This window comes from Bos mutus, chromosome 2 (genome assembly GCF_027580195.1).
Source record: "Bos mutus isolate GX-2022 chromosome 2, NWIPB_WYAK_1.1, whole genome shotgun sequence".
Taxonomy (NCBI): domain Eukaryota; kingdom Metazoa; phylum Chordata; class Mammalia; order Artiodactyla; family Bovidae; genus Bos; species Bos mutus.
The window spans coordinates 47,982,383-48,005,875 of NC_091618.1; the positions used below are offsets into that span (position 1 = coordinate 47,982,383).

At 39.0% G+C, this 23,493-nt stretch overlaps 1 protein-coding gene across 1 annotated transcript in view; it reads left to right on the forward strand.

The window, feature by feature from the left end:
• The window catches only part of SATB2 (SATB homeobox 2), a 199,620-nt gene that overhangs the window by 162,736 nt on the left and 13,391 nt on the right, over nt 1–23,493 (forward strand). Inside the window, exon 10 of the mRNA XM_070388657.1 lies at nt 3,510–3,707. Within this exon, the coding sequence (XP_070244758.1) occupies nt 3,510–3,707 (198 nt within the window). The remainder of the gene's footprint in view (nt 1–3,509; nt 3,708–23,493) is intronic.

Consider the following 23,493-nt stretch of genomic DNA (forward strand, 5'->3'; position numbering starts at 1 on the left):
CTGTGCTCAGGTACATGTCATTCAGCCTCAGTTTTCCCATACTTAAAAAAGCTAAACTGACATTATGAATATTCAGCCAACCTTTGATCACAGCTTATTTCCAGGCTAAAGGAGAAATTACAGCTAGGTATATATTCCACAGTTCCTGGTGCCTGCTCGCAAGGCTGGCCAGGGCTGGAAATCAGATGAACTTCTGCATCAGCATCTATAAAATGAAAATAATTCTCCTGGAATGCTCCACATAACACATAGGGAACAACAACAAAAAACCTACTTGAGATTTTTAACAGAAAAAGGAGATTTGTTTATTAATAATTCATGAGTTCCCATTGAACATGCACGACAGAAACAGTGCTATTCAATAGAGAATACTGTCATCTGTCACTGTTTTATTTGACATTTACACTTTTTTTTTTTTTTTTTGCCTGATACTGCAAAACTTTCTTGGATGGCATGCAAAAATTATATAAATGAAAAAAATCCCACCGTGGGACTCTATCTCTTCTGTGGTGGGTTCACTCACAATACATACGTGTGTGTGCAGGCAACAGCATGGCCCTTTCTGGCAAATTCATTAGCCACCAAACAAACTAATAACAGACCCTTTTGAGAAAACAGAGATAAGCTTCCCAAATGGGCTGGTGGAGGGATCATGTGAATCGGAAGATGGAGGGTGAGATGGGAAGTGAGGTGGAAGAACAGATTTCCGGAAGATAAGCACCCAAATCCGTGGAGCGAGCAAGTGAGTCAGAGTGAGGGGAAAGCGAATCATGGCTGCCATGAAAAAAACTGACAAAAATACACTGCCATTTCAGACACAGGATAAATATTTATAGATGGCATTGCAGGAACTCCTCTAGTAGGGAATCTCGGCATTTAGTAGATGAACAAGTTAGAAACTCCTTGTGGTTTTGTGTTACTGTAAGGCTCTTGACAATGTTTCTGCTCTGTAGGTTAGTTATTATTTATAAAAATCACAGAACCAGCTGATACATTCATAAGCTAATTATTGAAGCAGCTGGGTACACATGGTGCAATATGTCCAAGGCTGTGAAGTATCACAGATTTCTTGGGGCCTGCTGTGGTGGGGGTGCACTGTTGAAGGCTCCATCCCTTAATCTGATCAGCCAAGCAAACACTTTGTGGGGAAACTAGATTAATAACCCTCTAAATACCATGAATGTGCTTCATCTTCAAAACTGGGTTCCCTTAAACATGCTATTAGCTCAGCTCCATCAGGGATTTGAGGAAGTTCTCCGGTGCCCTAAGAACAGGGTCTTGTTGGCTACCTCCCTGTGCCAGAAATTAATTTGGTTTGCTTATGTCTGCACACATGATCACACTTGTGTCTAATCCACTCCCTAATAGCTTCAAGGTCAGGACCTTGCTTGTCAGTGGGCAAATTGAGCACTACACTTCTTAAAGACTGATGGCAGACAGCACCCAGTCCATAACGAGGCCTGTAGTTTGTTCTAAGTGATTGTAATGAGTGCAGATTATAACAGCGCATATAAATCAAATGCAGCAATGAATGTTGTGCGAGACATTTCGAGTATGTAAGTGGAGATACCACTCAGCTGTCACCTGTCTCCTTTCAAGCTGTGGCTTCCCACAATGCAGTTCACTCCTCATGCAGAACAGCAGGTGCTGTCCTCCTTAAGGTCTGGATATCTCAGAACTTCATCTTTTAACAGATGCAGATTTTTGTTTTTATTTTCTGTTCAAGGATTGGTCTCCATGCTGTAGCCTCCCCTGGGAGATGTTAAACATACCTGTTTGAAACATTTGAAAGAGTTCAGTTGGAGACTTATTCAGATCTGTGAAAAGACAGAGAAATAGGAGCTTATTTTTTTTCCACAGATGGTTTATATTCCATTTCAAGAATTTTTTGCTTTGTACAAAGAAACCCTTGAGGAAACACTTTGGGACTAGGAGTGTTTTTAAAAAATATAATTTACTTTTTGATAGGGATAAAAAATTGAATCATCTTCAATTTTCATATGTTACACCTTGAAAATCAACCATTACCTGTCTGTCAACTGGCAAAAAAAAAAAAAAGTCTTTGAAAATACTTGGAAGCACATTTCCAAGCAAATGATTAGATATCTTGTTTTCATTCTTCCTAGCCCTCTAACTCTCCCCAGCTCCCAGTTTATTGCAAGAAAAGATCAGGTCTGCGCAAATGTGGCCTCTCACTTGTAAAAACAAGGCAGTGTTGTGTTACAGATTAGTTTATAAATCCCCAGTGGCTTCACAGTTCAGTGCCTACAGCTGCTGCAGATGGGTCTGGGTTTTTGTCTCTTCGCAGTGCTGCAGCCGGCAGTTGAAGGAGAAAATGGAATGATCAGGTTATTAACATGGAGGCCGCGAGGAAGAGGCTGCACAATGAGAACAGCTGGTGTTGCTGTCTTGGCTGATGCAGCGGAGATAATCAAATCTTGCCTTTTTTTGGGTAAAGGCAGAAGACACAGTGGAGAGTTAGACAAACAACAGCTTATGATATTATGAGGGGTTTTTATAATGCGTGTCAGGAACTTTCATTGGTTTCAAGTTATGAGATAGAATTTGTGGCGGTTTCCAGATTTCTTACAAAGTCATGTGTGTTTACTTATGCACCTTTTTAGAAAAATTCTTACTCTTGCGGGAGGCGTGATATGGGACAGTCCTTGTATTTAAAATGAGCGACGTAGATTGGAAATGATGGGTTAGAAAGCTACTGGGTAAAATATTTTGACATGAGTCAGTGAGCGATGTTGACAGCATCCTCTGTATTATTTTCATATAATCCATCATTATTTGCATTACATTTTCTTTCTCGTGCAGTTCATCCGGATGCCAGAGTTGGGAGGCAGACATTTGCAGGTGTGACCCGTCCAACTGCTTACCTTCCTGCAGGTGTGGCTGAGGCAGGAAGGTGATGGTTACAAGGGCCTGGAGCCCAAGGCATTCAGAGGTTGAGCAGATATACACTTTTCTCATTCTAGCAAAGAGTGTTATGGAGAAGTTATTGATCTTTGTGAGACTATTTCCTCCCTAGAGAGGAAATATTTCTATTTCTACCTAGGTATTTCCTCTTCAGAATTTGCCATTTTGTAATACATATTTGTTCATTTTCATTTTTTTTTTTTTGGAATGGAGTACTATCCAACTGGGTGGGTAATTTTAAAATTTGTAGCTGACTAATATGAATGACTTTTGCTGAGAATTGGAGAGCTACACGCGTCCTAGAGTTTCTTTTACAATGAGACTGTAAATTAATTGAGAATGTATTCAGTAGGAAGGGGGATAAGGTTATTAACAAGACTGAAGATTCTCAGGTATTGGTGTAACTACATGTGTGGTCATTAGTTGGTTTTCAGAGTTTCCAGGCTGTTTCAGTGTCTCCCCAGTTTGGTGGGAACAATTTTGTTGTAAAAATATGATAAGCCGGTATGGTACTTGGCTGCACTCAAGCCCCCTCTGTGGCTGTGCACTCTACAGGTTCATTCAGTGGCCTTCTCTGTTTCTAGGGCTGGCTGTGTGAACTGCTCCGCTGGAAGGAGAACCCCAGCCCAGAAAACCGCACTCTCTGGGAGAACCTCTGTACCATCCGTCGTTTCTTGAACCTTCCCCAGCATGAGAGGGATGTGATTTATGAAGAGGAATCAAGGCACCATCACAGCGAGCGCATGCAGCACGTGGTTCAGCTTCCCCCGGAGCCAGTGCAGGTGGGCGTCCCCTTCTCCCCTAAACCTGGACAGGGCTCTCGGTGCCAGCAGCTGTTGAAGGTCAAAGGGGCAGACCATGTCACCTCCCCTCGGAAGGTGTCTCATTCCATGTCCCCCAGAACAGAGAGCCCTGTTCTCCCAGTGGGCATAGCGTGTATGTGTGCATGTGCACACATGTTCTCTCTCTCTCTCTCTCTCACACACACACACACACACACACACACACAGATACAAACACACCTGTGACTGAGAAGTCAAATCCAAAGGCAGCTACTCTGACTCAGACAGTAAAGAATCTGCCTCAATGCCAGAGACCCGAGTTGGATCCCCAGGTTGGGAAGATCCCCTGGAGAATGGCATGGCTCCCTATTCCAGTATTCTTGCCTGGAGAATTCCATGGACAGAGGAGCCTTGTGGGCTACATTCCATGGGGTCACAAAGAGTCTGACATGACTGATCGAATAACATTTCACACTTTCTGGGAGTATTTTATTGATACTTGTAGGATTGTGAAGCCAGAGCACTGGTGGAGAATTAAATCTCCTAATTAGAAATCATAGTTTCCTTCAGTGCACTTTCTAAAGGAAAAAAACTCTGAAATAGCCAATGAATTGATTCAAAATTCCTCAAGAAACGTTTCATTAGGCTGAGAGAAATATCCACATGAGCTAGGGAATACCACTGAACTCAGCTGAACCTAAGAGAGAAGTTGTGATAGATTCTTAGTATTTTTAGGTGAGTTCCTGCTATCTTTGGTTTCCTGTCTTTTAGAAATCTACCTCCATTGGGTTTGCATGTTTTGTTTGCTTAGATTTTAGTCTCATTGAGATAAATTATATTCTTTTTGAGAGTCACAGAGTTTAGCTACTGAGCCTTGCTGTTATCTAAAATCAGTTACTTTGGGGAAGAAATATCAGTGAGGGTTCCTGTGGTTTCTCCCCTTCGAGTTGTGCCACAAAGTGTTTTGGTAGACTGTGAGATTTGTCCTCCTGCTCAATGCCCTCAATCCCCACTGCCGTGAAAGAGGATCACCTGAATCTCCTTGTGTGTAGCAAGAAGAGGACAATTGAGGCAGGTGTGCGTGCATGTGTGCACATGTGTGTGAAGGAAGGAAGATGAGGGTGAAGGAAGGGTGGGGTGTGGTGTCTTGATCAGATAGCATAAGAGAGGTGGTAAAGGACACGGTTCTGAAATGCTCTGCCTAAGGCTTCCTGTCTCCTTTCCCCTTGCTCCACCCTCACATGCCTGGGGAAGAAGCCCAAAGCCACTGGAGCCATTATGTCCCTTGTCATCCAAATATTGACATCTCAGTCAATGCTCTTGTGCTCTCATTGGTCACTTTCCAAAGTCACAGAATGAGTTGCCCAGATCATTAGACTGGTGAGTTCACAAAGCTACAAGCACCTGCAGAAACCTCTTCTAATATCCACAGTACACTCAGAAAAGGGTGGTCACAAGGGCTACCTGGTTAATAAGTGGCAGAGCAGGTTCTCCTGGCTCTGGACTAGTGTGTGGGTGACTCATTCCCCAGAGATGAGCCCCAAGTCTTACCTTTCAGGACCAGCCTCTCCCTTCCCTCCACTGTCCTTTCCTGCTTGGGGCCTTGTCCAAACACTAGGGCACCTCCCTAGAGATGATTATTCCAGCTTGCTGAGTCACATGAAGCAGTGGTTTGTAGATTTTGAGATTCAGTTGAAATTAAAATTGGGCCCATTATAATTACCAACCTTTAATTTAGAAAATAAATTTATTCAAAAAATTCAAGGGACACTCCTATTTATTATTCATATATTTATACAATAAATACTCATTAAATAACAACTTAATGAAAAGGATAGCCTCAGGCAAAAGATCTTACAAATGTATACATTTAATCATATGAAAAACTCACTATCACCCTCATTTTTCTCATTTTAATGTGAATTGATCCAAACTTCTGTGTTGAACCTATGACCAGCTTCAGGAAACCATTCACTTGGTGTGGACTTTTCATTCAGAGTCTATCTTAGTCAATCCAGGCAAGGTAAAAGGCTCCTCTGTCCATGGGGATTCTCCAGGCAAGAACACTGGAGTGGGTTGCCATGCCCTCCTTTAGGGGATCTTCCTGAATAGAAGTGAAAAATTGATTTATTGTAAACATTAGTAGCATTTCTTTTTTATCATAGGATGATGGCAAAGTTGAAAATTTGGAGAAGTTTGGGATAAGAAAAGTAATACCTTTAAATTAAGGTTCTCCATTAAATGAGGATCTCCCTTCATTTGGGTGATGGGTCCTGCATATTCCTGTCTGTACTCTTCCTGTCCAGAAATTCTCATCTCTAGAGATCCCTGTGTTTAGGTAGCTAGAAGGGACGTTCAGCATCATATTTTGTATTTTAACTGACCAGTCTGAGTAAAGTAAATCTTAGAAGCAGACAGCCAATCTATTTGTGAGTTTTATTACCTTTTATGCTAGTGTATCAGAACTAGAGTGTGCTAACAATATTTAATGACTGAAGAGTCAGTCTGTAATTTTCCTTCAGTTTTAAGCACTTTGTGGCTATTAACATTAACTTCTGATGTCACTAAGATAATTCACTTATTTTATAAAAAGTTATTCCTATCACTCAGCTCTTAACTAAAGAGTTTACAAATAAGGTAATTTTTTCTACATTGACTTTTTCTCAGCCATTGACCTTGATCTCATAACTGTAGAACTCTTCAATATATCATTGGTGTGTGTGTGTGTGTGTGTGATTTCTCTCTCAGTGACACTGCTTTCAATGCTGCATTCATGTTTTGTGGCAAAATAGAAAGCATTTGATTAATTTGATTTATTACAATTGTAATAAATTGTAATTTATTACAGTCATGATAGGAAAAATGAAGAGAACTTGAACTAGACAACAGAACTCTTGAAACTGGAGAATAAAGTTAGCACAGCTTCTATGGCTTTGGACAGATTGTATTCAGAAAGATTCCAGACTACTAAAAAGTGTCTGTGATTGTCCAAAAGTTAAGTCATTGGACTCAGGATTGAGATTCACTGGTGCCCTTGTATCAATTAAAATTTTAGAGAAACATAATTGCTTACACATTTTAGGGATTAAAAAATTTGTACATTGGTAGTATTAGGTGATGTTGCATTTTGTCTAATTAGGCAGAAAATGCACTGCTATTAAATTGTTAAGTATGAGTGAAATCAGGGATTATTAAGAGTCTCTGATTATGCAGCATATTAAAATGCACACAGAAATCCACCCTACTTGTGGTTATGGAAGAGTGCCATTTAAATTTCTTTAAGTAGTTAGGGTACACTATTCCCCAGTTTTTCTTAAATTATAAAGATATGAAGTAGTGACCTTTGTACATAATTACCCACCAGAGGAATCTGTCGAATTAGGGCTCCACAGATGTATTGGATAAAAGAAGAAGCTTGGAATAAGCCCCTCCCCTTCAGTGAATTCTGTGAAGTCCCTTAGAGTCAGAGCCTCTTTCCTCCCAGAAGGGAGGAAATTTTTCTTGCCTTTTGTTTGCAAATAGTTTACTAATTGGTAGTCTTATATTGCATGCAGATGTGTTTCTTTTTTTAAGCCCATGAAAGATTTTTAAAGATTCAAGCCCCCATTTAGAAATTGAGAAATTTCACTTAGAAATCCAGATTTCACAATCCAGAAATTTAGGAGATCTGACCCAGTGGGCCACATGGCTGGAGCTGGTGGTCTCCATTCTGGGCACACACAGGATAGCAGTCTATCCTACTGCACAGGCCCCACCACTCACACTCTGTCTGCCACGCACACACATCCAATTCACTTTGTTCATTTAGGCTGCTCCTGTCCCATCACTGCGTCCCTGTGAGGCCAGCCTGCCCCAAGAGTCCTAAAGCCACACGTGCCTTGCCCTGCGGTTCTTCCATAGTAGCCCTTGTGCGCCATTTATTTTTCTAATTCTAACACCTCAGAGTCCTTGAAATGCATATTTGATGGAACTTCCCTTTTGGGATGAACCTAGGTTATAGTTGGGCTTGGGGCCATTGAGGGGTATAGTCAGCCCCAGAGACTTGGGGGTCCTGGGAGGTCAAGATTTTTTTTCTTTAGAAATTCAGATCTCTCCAGGTGATATAGATTTGATGTCATATGGAGTTATCTAATTTCTCCAGTTTTCTTGTTGGTATTCTTTTTTGAAACCCCCATTTAAGATCCTGCTGTCTAGAAGGTGACCTTCCAGTCTCTGAATACACTTTATAAACTAGATTCACCTACACTTATGGCCCTTCAGTGGAGGCAGTATTGCCCTGGGGAGTAAAAATTGATTCTTGGGGTGCATAAAAATCTTCAGTTTACAATTGTTTATTGCTCTCCAAAGGGACATAGTACATAAAGAGATGTTCTGTATACCTGGTATTAAAATTTCATGACGCGGTGGGGAGATGATTAGGAAAAAATGCCTAAAAAGGGTCCTATGGGGAATAATAATGAAAAATGTTGTGAAATGCTAACATACATAATGCTTATAGTTCATGTATTGATAGCACAAAGACCAAAATAGATGAAATGAGATGGTATGACAAACGAAAACATTCCATGAAAAAGACACAATAAATTTTTTTTTCACACCAAAAGATTGGAGACAAAATTATTTCTTTTGGTTGTAGTGATATTCCCCCTAGTGGTTATTACAACCCGAGGCCCTATAGGGAATGGATATCCTCACCTTAGAATCAAAAACTAGTTAGGCCAGGGTATTCATTATTACCAACTCTATTTTACAATTGGAAAAACTGGAGCAAAGACGGAGGGCCTTGCCTGCAGCCAGAATCGCCAGCTGAATGAAAACACAGGCGCTTGTGGCATCCAGTCTTCCCTCTGACCACACTTCTCCCTTAATGCAGCAGAGAAGAAAGGACATTGCTCATGTTATGACTAGGTCACTGAGTGGGGCTGATTGGAGAGCATTTGCCAAATTGTTCGTGTCTGTGTAGTTTGTGCTTTATTGTTTTATTATATTTCCACCACAGTGTTTCCAGGGGTTATTTTGTAAGTTCAGGAATTCTGAGTTTGCTGCTATGTGGTTTCCTGACAAGTCCTTGTTTTAAAATTCCATGCCATATGCTGAGTAAGAATGTGAGACCTGGTGGAGGACAGCTGACTCTAGCCTCATACCTCGGCTCGTCTGGGTTGCTGCCCACTCAGGGGATTCTCAGTATTTTCTCAGCTATTGAATCCTTGTGCTAATGTCAACCAGTGCTGACTTTTCCCTCATGGATATGTGGCAGTGTCTGGAGACATTTTTGATTATTATAACTTGGGGATGCTACTGGCATCTGCTGGGTGGAGGCCAGGGATGCTGTCCAGTGTCCCATAATGCAGACAGCAACCTCCCCCTACCCTCTAAACAAAGATGTATCTGTTCTACACTGTTGATAGTGCTAGGGCTAAGAAACCTGTATAGAAACCCCATCAAGGTTGGGGGTGAGGGGCAGGTTATCTACTTTCACATGTGAGACACTGAAGCTTTGAGAAGTTTAGTAACTGCTCAAAGTGGGACCTTAAATCTTCATTTGTCTACCTTTGGTATTTGACTTTTTCCTCTGAGCTAGAAAGAACTGCTAAACATGCAGCAGCCAGCCTTTCCCAAATACTTGCTATTGGATGGTATTAGGCAAAGCTGTTTATGTATATCCATCATTCTACTGAACACATCTGGTTTTGTTAGCTTCTTTTTTATATTCAGTGCTCCTTGGTGTGATGTCAAGGAACTGATGTGACTGAAATTTTCACTTTTCATTAAGCTTCTCTGGCATTTTTGAGATAGCTTTGGAATGTGACTCTCATTGCAAAGTTTAGGGATACTTGAAGTCTCTGATTAAGCACTGAGAATTTGATCATGCCTTTTTGCCTCAGCTGTAGGTTTTATTTGTTTTTTATTTTTTCAATCTTTTGGCTGCACCATGCTAACACATGCCCCCTGCAATGAAAACGGAGTCTTAACCACTGGCCTGCCAAGGAAGTCCAAGCTGTAGGTATATTTTGATTTGTGAATTTGCTTTCAGAAGGACAGTGTATAAGAAAATAAATAAGCTAATTAATTAATTAAGGATGTTTGCAAATTCTTTAACCAGGTTACTAGAATCTCTCCCGTCTTGGATTCGTTCCAAGCTCCTCTTCAAACCCTGCTGTGTGAATATGGCTCTAGAGGTTTGAAACTCTACCTGAGTCATGAGGAAATGTGCAGAGAGATGCTTGCCGTTTTAGAGGAAATATTACAGCAGTTGGGTATAAGGAAGTCCTCAGTGGGGTAAACTTTGAGAGTCCCTGACCATCAGTCGAGAGCCACACTAGCCTTTTCCATATTCACCCAATGTTATCCTGCAGGCATTTGTTTAACTTGGAGAGGTTCTTCATCTCTTTGTTTCTAGTTAGCCTTTCAGCACATCCAAACTTTTAAATTTGTCACTGGGAATATAGAAAGATTTGGAGGTTATTTAGAATGAACTCTTTATTCTAAAACATAGACATTTCTGTCTCCGGTTCAGCTTCTTCCAAAGTATAGTGAACAGGTTTCTCATGTGGTGATGTCAAACAGTTGACATTAGCTGTGGCTTTGCTTTCTTTAGAGATTTCAGCAAGTTGTTTGTCTACTTTTTACATTTAAAAGTTTCTTAAAGTCTTTTTTTAACATGACATAGAAATTCCAGCTTAAATATTGGATATATATGAAAAGAAATTGAGGGAGATAGAACTTGATGAAAATCCACCTGTAGCACTGTGAATATTTGTAGGTTTCTCTGAACCTGGGACTTGGAATTTGTGTAGTTCATGGATGCACCCTCTCCTTTGCTATCCTGGGTATAACATATCTTCTTCCATTGTCAGCTTCTTCCTGCTATCATTGTTTTCTTTCTTCTATCATCTTATTTACCTTTTACTCGATATTTTCTCTACCACATGACTTCTGCTTACTACTCATAGCATCTCTGAACTGTAATTCCAAGCTTCCCAAAGCCTTGGCCTGCCCACCACCTCTGCTCTACTTCACAACTTTTCTGTATGCTTTTATCAAATCCAGCTTCTGTTATCCATTCCTTATTTACAACTTTAGATTCTTATAAGAGAGAAATTGACTGGTCCACCTTATCCCCATGAAGGCAAACTTTCCTGACAGTTAATTCCCAAGCAGTAATGTGAATGCTCAATTTGGAGGTCACTGCATTTTAGAGGAAGAGCTTTTTTGGGCACATGGTTAGAATAAGCTCCAGGAGCGTGGGGAATGGAAAGCTAGCTGGCTGCGCACCATCTGCAGGTAACCTGTGAATGGTCTGTCCTTGGGCTGGAAAGTTAAGGCCATTTAGTAGTCCTGCATCTATCATGGTAGATAGTAGCAGACATGATTAACAAGTCTAATATAAAATTCTTATGCCAAAAGAGATTTATGTGACTTGTTCAGTATAAAGTGCTGTGGACATGTAAGCAGTAGGAATCCAATACCTAAGAGTGATTTCAAGTTTGTGTGTATCCAAAGTGTAATGCCTTTATAGTTCATTACAATTTTTCTAACACTTAAACTGAATGGCCATGCTTTCAGGCACTGTGTTATAGATCCAGATAGGAATTAAAATTTTATAGTAATCTGTTCTGGGTCTATCTATTTACTGCTTTAAAGTAGGGTCACTGATTTGTTAGGTTTATTGTTTTAATAGTTGGAATTAGCTTTCTATTTCTCATTCTTAATGGGGTTGTTCCAGTGTTTTTGCTGAGCAGAACTCGCCCTATGAGTGACTAAAACTTCACAACACACCACCTCCCAAATTAAACATCTAGGGTTAGCTACTGGTTGGAAGTGAAATGTCAGGCAGCTGGGTTCCACTTCTCCCAGACTTTTCCTGTCCCGGGGAGCACAAAGAACCCTGTTTTCCTGAGTAACTTGCTCTTCCATAATTGTTATGTTCCTTAAATAATAGTCTAATTGCATTTTCAAGAGGCAGTACAATCTCTTCAGGTCCTGCTGTGGGTTACTGGTAGACCCCTTGTTTTTCAGCTCCTAAAACTGAGTAGAAGGCACTTTGCCCAATGCTACTCTGTGGATGAAGGGAAGAAGCAGGATTAGCTCTGTTACTTACATCAGGACCAGTACTTCTCACTGATGGAAGCTTCTGCACTGCTCAGTGCTCGGAAACCACTAACATCACTAATATAAATTACATTTCTTTATGCCTGTTTTTAAAGGTTTAGGGACAGCAGGGTACTCCTCATGTACATTGTCATATTCTTTTCCTTCTGCTGAAATTAAATAAAGATAGGAACATTATAAAACCTTTAGCACCTTGGCCTTTTCTTGATGTTCTGATAGGAAAATGATACTAAACATTATATTTTTGAACATAAAGCTTAGTTGTCTTTAAAAAATGGATCAATTTATTGCTATGGAATTGTTAGTGTATCTTCTTGCCATTGTTCTATTGGCCAACTCAGTGTGGCTATTTTCTTCCTCCTTCTCTACTTTCTTCTTTCCTTCCTTCTTTCCTTCTTTCCACTCTTCTTTTTTTCAGTAATCTGAAACACTTTTTTTTTTAAGCTGAAAGAATTTAGGGCATTAGCTAATAAATTTTGTGTCGGGGAAAACTGATTAAATATGAGCAACGTGGAGCAAGTTGAGGGAAGCAAAAAAGACCTAAGTTGATGCCTTCCACATGCATCGTACCTTCTCTCTCATCCATAAAAAACAGCAATAAACTTAAATGAAGACACTTGTGGACATTGAGGTGTCATTGTTTTAATGAAGTTCCTTATCATATTTCATCTGTGAGAAGGGAATACCTTTCTTTATACTTTTATAGGCATCTAGCAAAGTCTGGCTTTTGGTAAAGATGATTAAAATTGACTGATAAAACTGGGACTTCCCTGTGGTCCAGGGGTTAAAGCTATATGCTTCCACTGCAGGGGTGCTACTTATTTATTCAACAAATATTGGTTGGGCTTCCTCAGTGTGCCAGGTATTGGTCTAGGCACTGTGTATATAATAGTAAATAAAACAGAATTTCATACATATATAGAGCAGCTTTCCATTTTACTCACATAGATTGCATTTTTAAACAGACTTCATTTTCCCTTTGCCTTGCCTTAATCTAGAATTCAGACTACGGTTTAGTAGAATCCATAAGCCTTACTATTCAGTCTTCTTGGGTGGCACTAGTAAAGAACCCGCCTCGCAGTGTAGGAGATGTGAATTTGATCCCTGGGTCAGGAAGATCCCTTGGAGGAAGGCATGGCAACCCACTCTAGTATTCTTGCCTGGAGAATCCCATGGACAGAGGAGCCTGGAGGGCTACAGTCTATAGGGTCACCAGGGGTCAGACACAACTGAAGCAACTTAGCATGCACACACACAAGCCTTTCTATTCACTGTTTCAGGAATAAGAGGATCTTGTAAAGAAAGAAACCACCTTCTATTTCTGTTTTCAATGAACCTTTGACCAAATGGGAAAAAAGATGATAGAGTAAAGAAAAGGGCCTGGAAGTGACCTTGACTCCAGTCACCAGGCTGATCATGTGACTTTGGACAGGAGTTTTATCCTTTAGAGTTTCCTTTTACTATTTTGTAAACTGTTAGATTATGGATTAGGTGATCTCCATCTGAAACACTGATTCTGTAAATTGGTTCATCTATTTCTGATCCTCACTTGAGGATTTTAATGCAAATGAAAAAAAACAAAAAATAAAACACATTACTCCTGGAAGGTTTAAGTGCATTTTGGAAAAACAAATTAGCAACAAAATAACAAATTATGAACACCTTATATGGGCTCAGAGAGATATAGTTGATTTTCTTATGATTGATAGTTATGACAATTACAAGAGAAAGCCAGCCACTGAGTTTTAAACTATCATAGCCAAACCTACCTACTGTGGCTTCTCAGATGTTTCTGGTTAGTGTGGAAATCTAATGTAGCTGAAAACTACTGCTGATTTTTATTAAGTTGAAGTCTGGAACTTCCCCTTGTAATGATAGACAAACTTACTTTCAATGAAAGGAAAACTGCCAAAGTTCTGAAATTCATTTATTTTATTATTACTCGGTTTAACCCTAGAAATGGGAGATCAAGAAAACTAGATAGATTTGACAGTTCTGAGGTCACAAGTTCAATTTCCTCACAAGTTATTTCTAGATCGAATTCACTGCAAATCATATAACCCTTCACCTCTTGACATGGAATCTTTTAGGGAATTGTGTATCACATCAAGGTCATCCTGATCACTCTGGGGCTGGGAAAATGACAGGTAAGTTGGATCAGGTGAAGGAATTCCAGTGACCAAGTCTGGAAAGCCTAGGAGGTATGAGTATCACTTTCTATAACAGATCAGGGTATACTGGAGTAAGCTTACACAGTGAGCAGGAATTGATGTTTTTAGGACTTTTGGAAGCTGGTTTTTACATTGTTAGTAGAATGGAACTGGCCTTGGTCAAATTATTCACACTACAAGAACTGGCAAATGATTCATTTGGGACTTTTTTTCTCTAGAGAGCCAGTTGTTAAATATTTACCAGCATAACACTGAATAGACTCCAGTTAGATTTTTTTTTAAAGCCTTGTGGATATCCATGTACTTATTTTTCATAAGTAAGATATGCTAAAACCCATTGTATGAAAGAAAGGTTAGGTGTTTCCAGAACTGAATGGCTGATTGGTATTACAGCTCACTTGTTCACTCAGGTGTCAAAGTAAGTGTTAGTACCTCAGCTGTGTTCGATTCTGTGATCCCATGGATTGTAGCCTCTGTCCATGGAATTCTCCAGGCAAGGATACTGGAGTGGGTAGCCGTTCCCTTCTCCATGGCATCTTCTCGACCCAGGGATCACACCTAGGTCTCCCGCATTGCAGATTCTTTACTGTCTGAATCATCAAAAATAGTTATATATTTAAGCAGTAGTTGTTTCTACTCTTTCCCCTTCATGCTTTCCTTTAGTTTAAATCCGTTTCTTCATGTTCATGGCATTTGTCTTTGTATTGCCTTCTGTATGTGGTATAAAAGGCTAACTTGAGTATCTGGTTAGATTCATTTTGCAGAATCAGAACCATGTACATAATGAGTTCATAGTCTGGGATTCCCTGGTGCCAAACACCCAACAGATTTGGGTGAAAACAGGGGAAGTTATTTTAACAGAGTACTTTCTTAGATTTGATGAAGTGAACCCTCACAGTGCACTTCAAAATGAGGAGTCAATTATTTTTTTAAAGTACTCTAAACTTAGGGAGCTAAAAATCTATGATATGAATGCTTAAATATATGTGGATATGGAAAGGCCTTCCTATTTCTATTACGATCTGAATGAACAGAATGTGCCAAAGTGAGCATATACTGTTTAAGTACAATATATACATGCAAATGGTTTCTTAAATATAGTTTTTCTCATTTCAGCTCTTTTGACAATTCATGTCAACAGTGTACTCATAAGTGTGGTGCTAGAAGAGCAAACAGGGAATTGTGGTCGACAAATGTCAAGCATTTCCATGTAGGTGTAATTTTAGGAGTACTTTTGAGAGAAATCCTTATTTGAGTTTGTGCTTCATGTGAAATGAAAGCCTCCCAAAGAGATAGAGCTAAAGTAGTCAAACAGTGTGTATAGTACTTTAATACAGTTGTTTCCTTAGTAATGAAAGGAGAGAACCAAATTGACGGATTCTTTTGCTTGTAAAACATAATCTGGATCAAATGCATCAGTATGTTCTATCAGTTGACGATTCTTTGATATATCTGTATTTTAGAACTACTGATGTACCAAGGGAGAAGTTTTCTTGTCACTTTACTTGCAAGATATCAACCAGTTTATTTGCAGCTCCTAGAAACAGATATACTAGGGATGGCACTCTGTACTCCAGTAGTCTCTTGTATTTGCATATTTGAAGCAGCATTGTCCAGTACACTCTATGAACATGTAACGTCCTCTGTGTTGCCATTACTCACATGTAGAACGTGTCTGTAATCAGTTTTTATTTTATGTCACATTCATCTGCATTTGCAGCATTTCAAAGACTAGTCTGCAACATCTTGGCACAGATGGGGAAAGCAGAGTTGCTTATAAGTTCCAGAACTACAAAGACACAGATCAAACATACGATATTAATAAATAGCTTGGATGGGGGGTGGGGAGAGGGGAAGGATTAAAAATTAGGTTATTTATTTAGAAAGTTGAAAGTCTCCATTTGTGATCATTACTCTGTTCTTGAAAGGAAATAGGTGCTGGATTTTATGTTTTGTTTTTTGCTCCAGTCCTCACGTTTCCCTCCTTCCCCTTCCTCCTGTTTTAAATTAAAATCTAAAGACAGCCCGAAAGAGTATATATAACTGCAAAAAGGATGTGGTAAATCATGGCAGAGGTTTGTGATCTCACAGACGTGGTGGTGTCAGGGATGAAGACCAAAGGCGAATCCTTAGCTTCCAGTGGATTTACTTGAAATCCCTCACCCTTGTAGCCTATCATGGATAATAGCATATCATGGATAATTACATTTTTACAAATGGTAGAGAAAATCATTTTGACACACACATAGTATTTTCCAGCCAGACCGGCTTTTCAATCTTTTACAGCTTTCATGCATTAAGGCTCACATATTCTTTGTTTATTTTTAAAATATTATCATTAATAATAGGTTTGTTCTGTGGTCAACCTCTGAGTAGAAGACACTGAGGAAGACCCATTTTTCTCTGTTCTCCTCAAGTCAAACATTTGATAACTTTTCCTTTTGAGAAGTTTGTGCTACTCATGTTTTTCATTTAAAAAGTTATGGCAACCAAATTTTCATGGAGATTTTTAGGAGCTTTGGTCATTTTTTCAGCTTATTGCTATGTGAAAGAGAGTGAATTATGTTTAGTGGCAAAGCACTGGATAGGGAGGGAAACAGAGGAAGAAATCATAGAAGAAATATTGTCATTGATTTGTTTGCAGTACTATGCAATGATGTGAATTCTGGCTCAGTGAACTTAGGGAAGGTTGTCCCCATAGCCACTCAGCTGCATCAAAATTCCAGGGCCCAGGAAAAACTGGGGGACAGTATTCACTTTTCTTAACCCTTTCTGATCAGATGCGGTATTTCATTTTGAAAATGAAATTAATTCCCCTGAGGCCTTTGAAAACTTTAATAATGCACAATAAATAAAATCATATCTAATAACTCAACAGTTTCATTTGGCACCATCATCATCTTTTAGATGTACTGCAATGGCAGAAACATAAATACTTGCAGGCTTCGAAAGCCCAGCTTCTATTTGCTAAATAAACTTGGCTGCTTTAAATTCCTCTGTGTACAGTCATTAATACAATCCACTCTGACAGCATTTAATTAAAGTGCTTTTCTCTATTAAATTCATTAAAAATTCTGCCCCCCTGCCCCCCGCAATGTGTATAACTGCTTTCCAGATGCTGAGTGGCAGGGACCTATGAGGTTCACTTTAAATAACTTCTGATTTCTCTTTGTAAAGTGTTTATTACATTCAATTTAGAAACTGTTAAATATGACTTAGAAGAAAAGTCAGATTCTAAGACATATTCCCCATTCCTTCAGCAGTTTCTTTAAAAAAATAATTTAACTCATCTGAATAAACATTTATTATCTATTTTTCTTATAATGTATCAATCCTCCTAGGCACTTAAACTGGGAGGTAATAAAGATATGATTTCCATATCAGATTGGTGAATTTGCATTAGTTCTCAGCATATCCTAGGCTTGAATACCTTTGCCTGCAGATTCAGGGAAAGTGAACAGAACAGTCCAGTATTAATAGATTATTGACAGTTTAATGTCTTGGCACCTACTTAGTCCATGAAGTATAATAACCAAGAAGCTGTCTGATATGAAAGCAGTCAATAAGATTTTCAGTGAAAACCTTTCAGTTAATTGCTGGTTGACCTTAGAGATTTCCTTTAGATAATATTGTCTTCAGTTTAGACCAAAAGGACCGTATTGATTGATAGAGTTTATTCAGAGATGATTATTTAATATCCATTGCTCCAGTATATGTGGTAAAATTTGCCTTTTCTATGTCTACCAAATGAATTGTCTTTTTGGCAGTGCTTTTCACAAATACTCCCTTTACCAGCTCTACTTTGAAAATATCTCATTAAATCTGTTCTCTTCTCAGAAATAGAAAGTTGGGAATCTTGAGGGAACACATGATCAAGTGTTTTAATATGATAATAGAGTTTTGATAGAATTCTTTGCTCAGTCTGGAATTATAATTCCAACAGAGAATCTGACAAAGCTAAAAAGTATGCTCTCAGTAAGAGTAATTATATAATACCTTAAAAGCACTGCACCTTAAAACAAAAATGTTTTTTATTGCCAAAATGCTTTTTTGGTTTCCATAAGTATAAATGAGATGGCTTATATTTAGTTTCTAGATTTTTTTTTTCATGGATTTTTTTTTTTATTCTCCATGATTTATTTAGTTTTAGTCGCGTGGAAGCAAAACACATATTAATAACAAATGAGTTTTAATAAAATCTAAGTAAGCCACAAAGGTGGCCACGGAGCAGCCAAGGCTGTTTCTGGCCCTAACTTGAAACCATTGACTTCACTCACTCTGGACTGTGTGGTGTTGGAGCTGCAGTGATTGGCTCAAAGTGCAGGCAAAAATACTTGAATTAATTTTGTTACTTATCTTTCCTTGTTGGTTCTTAAAAACAAATTAACATCATCCTTTCTACTCTAAGGATGATCATTTTGGCATTTAATATTTGTTTTGGAAAAGACCTACAGTGCTCTCCATAGCAGCATTGTGTGGATAAGCAGCATTGTGATACATAGGATCCCTTTTTAACCAAACATCTAGTTTTTATAATTTAATTTTCTTAAAAGTTTCTTTCTTTGTGTTATATGGATTCTCTCATTGTTGTTTGTTGTTTTACCTCCAGCAGCTTTTCTTGTCGTAGAAACTGTCCATTGTAGGCCTTCTGAATGCTATTGATAGTAGAAATATTTCTGGAGACTGGGGAGGGGGCAGAAGGAAGCAAGCTGATGAATATTTCAGTTTTTATCCCTGACAACTGTGAGACCCTAAACGTACTTCTCCAAATGTCAATAATTTTCAATCAGATAATTTCAGAGTGGGGGGTGGAATTAGAGAACTGCTTGAGCCACTGAATAGTGTTATTGCTCTATGCAAGTATGTGTGTGTCCGTGAATCTAATGAATCATCATGAACTAGTATAACTTAGTCCTTCTGAGTACTAGGTGTATTTTTTTTAATGAGTGCCTATGTGAACTGGCCACTTTCTCCCCTCTTACAGCTAGTAGACATGTTCTAATTTCTCAGAAGACTTTTTGGTCTATGTTATATGACTGTTGGAGTAGGAAATGGCAACCCACTCCAGCATTTGTGCCTGGAGAGTCTCATGGATGGAGGAGCCTGGCGGGCTGTGGACCGTGTGGTTGCAAGGAGTCAGACATGACTGAGCGACTAACACGCAGTGCAACACAATAGGACTATTGGGCTTCCCAGATGGTGCGAGTGGTAAAAAATCCACTTGCCAATGCAGGAGATGCAAGATATGCAGGTTCAATCCCTGGGTCTGGAAGATCCCCTGGAGAAGGAAGTGGCAACCTGCTCCAGTATTCTTGCCTAGAGAATCCCAAGGATAGAGGAGCATGATGGGCTACAGTCCACGGGGCTGCAAAGAGTTGAACATGACTGAGCTCGCACATACCTTGGATATGGCTATTACCAATACAGATGTATTCTGGAAATTTTAGGATAAATTTTAAGAATTTTAAGCTTCAACTATTCATGTAAAACACAGTGCCTGACCCTGTGCTAAGTGCAGAGTGTGTGAATGTAACAGAATCTAAGGAACTCTCAGATTTGTGGAGAGATGGGTGTGTGGATAGATGACGATAATACAGCATGTAAGTAAGTTCAGAGAAAGAAAAGAACAATGCCTAAATCCTGGTGGGCTGGGGGACCCAGAAGGTTTCCCGGAAGTAGTGCTGCTCTGGGTCCCTTCCAGAATTCCTCACTAGAGGCACTTTCCAGACAGAGGGGACAGGGGAGGCAAAGGCATTGAGATTGGAGTTCAAGTATGAGGACTGGAGCTTTTAGAGTCATTGGAGCACAGCCTGAAAGGCTGCGTCGAGGAGCACAGACAGGGCTGGGGCACACGCTGCAGACAGGGCACCCAGCTGTCTGGAATTCGTGAGAGGCCTTGAAGACCTTGGCAAGACGTTGTGTTGGCTGTGGCAGGGAGGCCTGTTGGGAAGTAAACTAACTCAGGCAAGAGATTATACATATAAAGGTCTATATAACAGCAGTGAGAGTAGGATGGAGAGGGGGAAATTAACCCAGCAACTATTTAAAAGGGATAATCAGCAGCAGGTGGGATTGGCTAGATGTGGAGGTTCAGGTCGGGGGAAGGAGTCAATGAGAACTCTCAGATCATAGCTGGGGCAATTTGAGGGTCTTGGAACAGCAGTCGAGAGCGTTAATGATTGATTCCCTGATAATGTCAGTTGTAAGTGTGTTTGTTTTGCACTGAGTTTTCGGCTATTAAATTAAATCCACCCCTAAGCAGCTTCACATTTGGAAGTATAATGACTTTACAGTTCTAGTTTCTGAGGACGACCTACACAGGATAAGCAAATATGCTTAGAAAAGCCAATGCAACGTGGCACAGAGACAAAATCGGACTTGCTTTGTGAAGCTGGGTAGATAAGGATGCTGCATGACTGGTCTCATGGGAATATAATGGTTCATCTGCAACTTGGAAACTGACATCTTTCTTGTGGGAAAAGGAATTGCCGATCCAGTTACTTTGCCCCAGGGAGTCAGGAACTGGGATTTCTTTTCCCAGTGACCATCCTTGGTACCCTGGGAGACAAAGATTTATTTTCTTGAGTAAACCACAGTCAGAATAAGACTGCCTCACCCTGTCTGCTTTCCATGTCTCACCTGGTGTACTTACCACGAATTTTACAAGCAGAAGTTTCTCCATACCTGGTTACTAAGATCATCAATGTGGAAAATGTAAAACCACTATCCTCATAATGAATTAAATGTGGTTTCAAATTTAAATGAATACTCTAGAATTAACCTTCTGGATGTTTTACTTCACATGATTTAATTTTTCTGTGTTTTTTTTTTTTTCTTGAAAGAAAATAATATCAAGGAAGCCAGTCTCTGATGAAATTAAGTGAAGTTGAAAACTAAAGGCTATATTTGATAAGCTCTCCTTTGACACCTTTTCTTTGCTAAGCCACAAGGAATCTTTGCTGACACTCTCTAGATCGGTGGCTTTTACCTCACTGAGGAGAAAACGCTTCTTTGATCATTTGACTTTGTTTACCCCGTTTGGACGTTACGATATGATAAACCATACTATGTCCGTGGTGTGGTAATTCTAGATACTTTGCCTTTTACCAGAGTGGTTGATTATAATGCACTACTTAAGATTTGCTTTCTATAAAAGGAATATTTGTCCTTTTATGTGTTTGATTCACACAGTGCCATTTTCTCAAGTCCTGTTATTAAGTGGTTACATCCAGAAAGCAAAAATATGCTGAGGTAGTGTTTTATTGGTGAACATCTAATATTTTCACTAACCATAACTGTCAGATTGTTCTGACTTCTGAGTGCCCCAGATGTAAAAATCATACAGAAAATGCGGCCTATCATAGGATTCTAAACAGCCCCATGTGAGACCTCAAATACCTGGATTACCTTCTTTTTTATTTTTGCCCTGAAGTAAAGAATCTAATCTAAACACCTTTTTTCCTTAAATAATTTAAGCTCTCTTCTTTGAGAAGCTGGAATGCAACATAACTGCTGTGTCACTCATGCTATTACAATTATGGGGAATTTTCATCATAAGCTGAGTCTTGGCTGAGTTCTGTCAGGATAAAAATCTTCTGCTGCAGATTTTGACAGAATTGGGTATATTGTTTTTTTTTTAATGATAACCAAAGATAGAAAAAGTAAAAATTCGTTCGTTACCTACTAAAAATTAACATTTGGGAGAGGAACTTCTCCGTGATATAATTGTTCCTTGTTTGTCTTCACTTTTAATCATAAACTGGAAACACCGAATAGTTCCCTCTGTTACTTCTGGTGTTATTTTTATATTTTAATTGGAAGATGTTTATTCATGCTAAAATGAATTTTTGTTCAAAGCTTTTAAACAAAATAATTTTTGTATTTTCCAGCTAACAGCAGCAAGACCATGTTTGTTATGTGCTAGACAGGGATTTGTAATATGTAGATCAGAGTTCAATTTTGTGTATGCATTTTCTCATCTGATGAATAAATACAACAGAATCCATTGTTATTGTGAGAATAGTTTGTTATCGTTTTTAAGAAACAAGCCCAAAGGATAGTGAACCACTTCAAATATATACTAACTGTAGGATTTGAATAATTAAATTTATCATATGATCCCCAAGTCACATCATACAATCTGTGTAAATCAGGAAGGATGATGCTTTAGTTCAAGAAGCCTATATAATTTATTGAGATCCTTTAACTTAAAGTGTACACATCCTTTTCCTCCATGTCATCTTTGTTTCTAAGTCATTCTTTACCAATAGGTGTTTTCCAGTTATTTTTGTCACCAGATTTCTAAATAGTAAGATATTTGAAAGTGGTTTGAATTTTGACCCTAATACTTTTCCTCAGGAATCATTATTTTAGGTCTTCATTGACAGAGCTCTTGGCTGGCTACATGATGTCTGCTCTTGTAAAATATATCTATTTTCTACCTTCTTTAACTTAACATGTTTTCACTTAAAAGTAATTGAAACTCTGCTCTGATTAAGCTTGTTAGATGAAATTTCTTCACCTGAAACAGTTTCTGTACAAGCATAACTTAGAAGTATTGCCAGTTCAGTTCCAGACCACCATGATAAAGCAAATGTCACAACAAAGTGAGTCCCACAAATTTGTTTGGTTCCCCAGTGCATATGAAAATGATGTTTATACCATACTGTAGTCTATTAAGCATGCACTGGATTTTGTCTAAAAAAATGTACATACCTTAATTTAAAAATATAGCTAAAAAATTCCTACCCATCATCTGAAAATGTGGGGTTGCCACAAACTTTCAGTTTGTTTTAAAAAAAAAAGTAATATCTGAGAAATGCAATAAAGCTGAGCTCAATAATGCATTCTATTCTTATAAGCTTGAATCTGTTTTAAAAACTCAAAGTCCAGCGCTCACTGGGTCAGGCATCACTGGCTTTTCAAAAGGTTGTTTTCATTTGATTTGCATTTTACTTCACTTGAGAATTATTTAGCTAACTGGATTAACTGTTTAATAATTCTAATGGATCATTCTTATCCTGAACCTTTGCACATCTTTCTCTCTCGCCCTTTTGCCATTGATGATGTGTCATGAATTTCTAGTTTGGTTCTTTTAATGACATTGTGAATTCCAGGTACTCAATTCATCCTAGCATTTTACACTCTTCATTATCTTTAACTTAACTTAAGAGCTCTTCTTTCATCCATGCTGGTGCAAAAGTCACTCAGCTATACCAATGAACACACCATGCAGGCATTTAGAAATCAGAATACCATAGGTCACTGTCAGCTCTGGTCATGTCATGTTACTCTTTACTCATTTTCACTCAAAAGGCTTCCCTGGTGGCTCAGCTGGTGAAGAATCCATCTGCAATGCAGGAGACCTGGGTTCAATCCCTGGGTTGGAAAGATCCCCTGGAGAAGGGAAAGGCTACCCAATCAGTATTCTGGCCTGGAGAATTTCACAGACTGTATAATGTATAAGTCCATGGGGTCACAAACAGTTGGACACAACTGGGCAA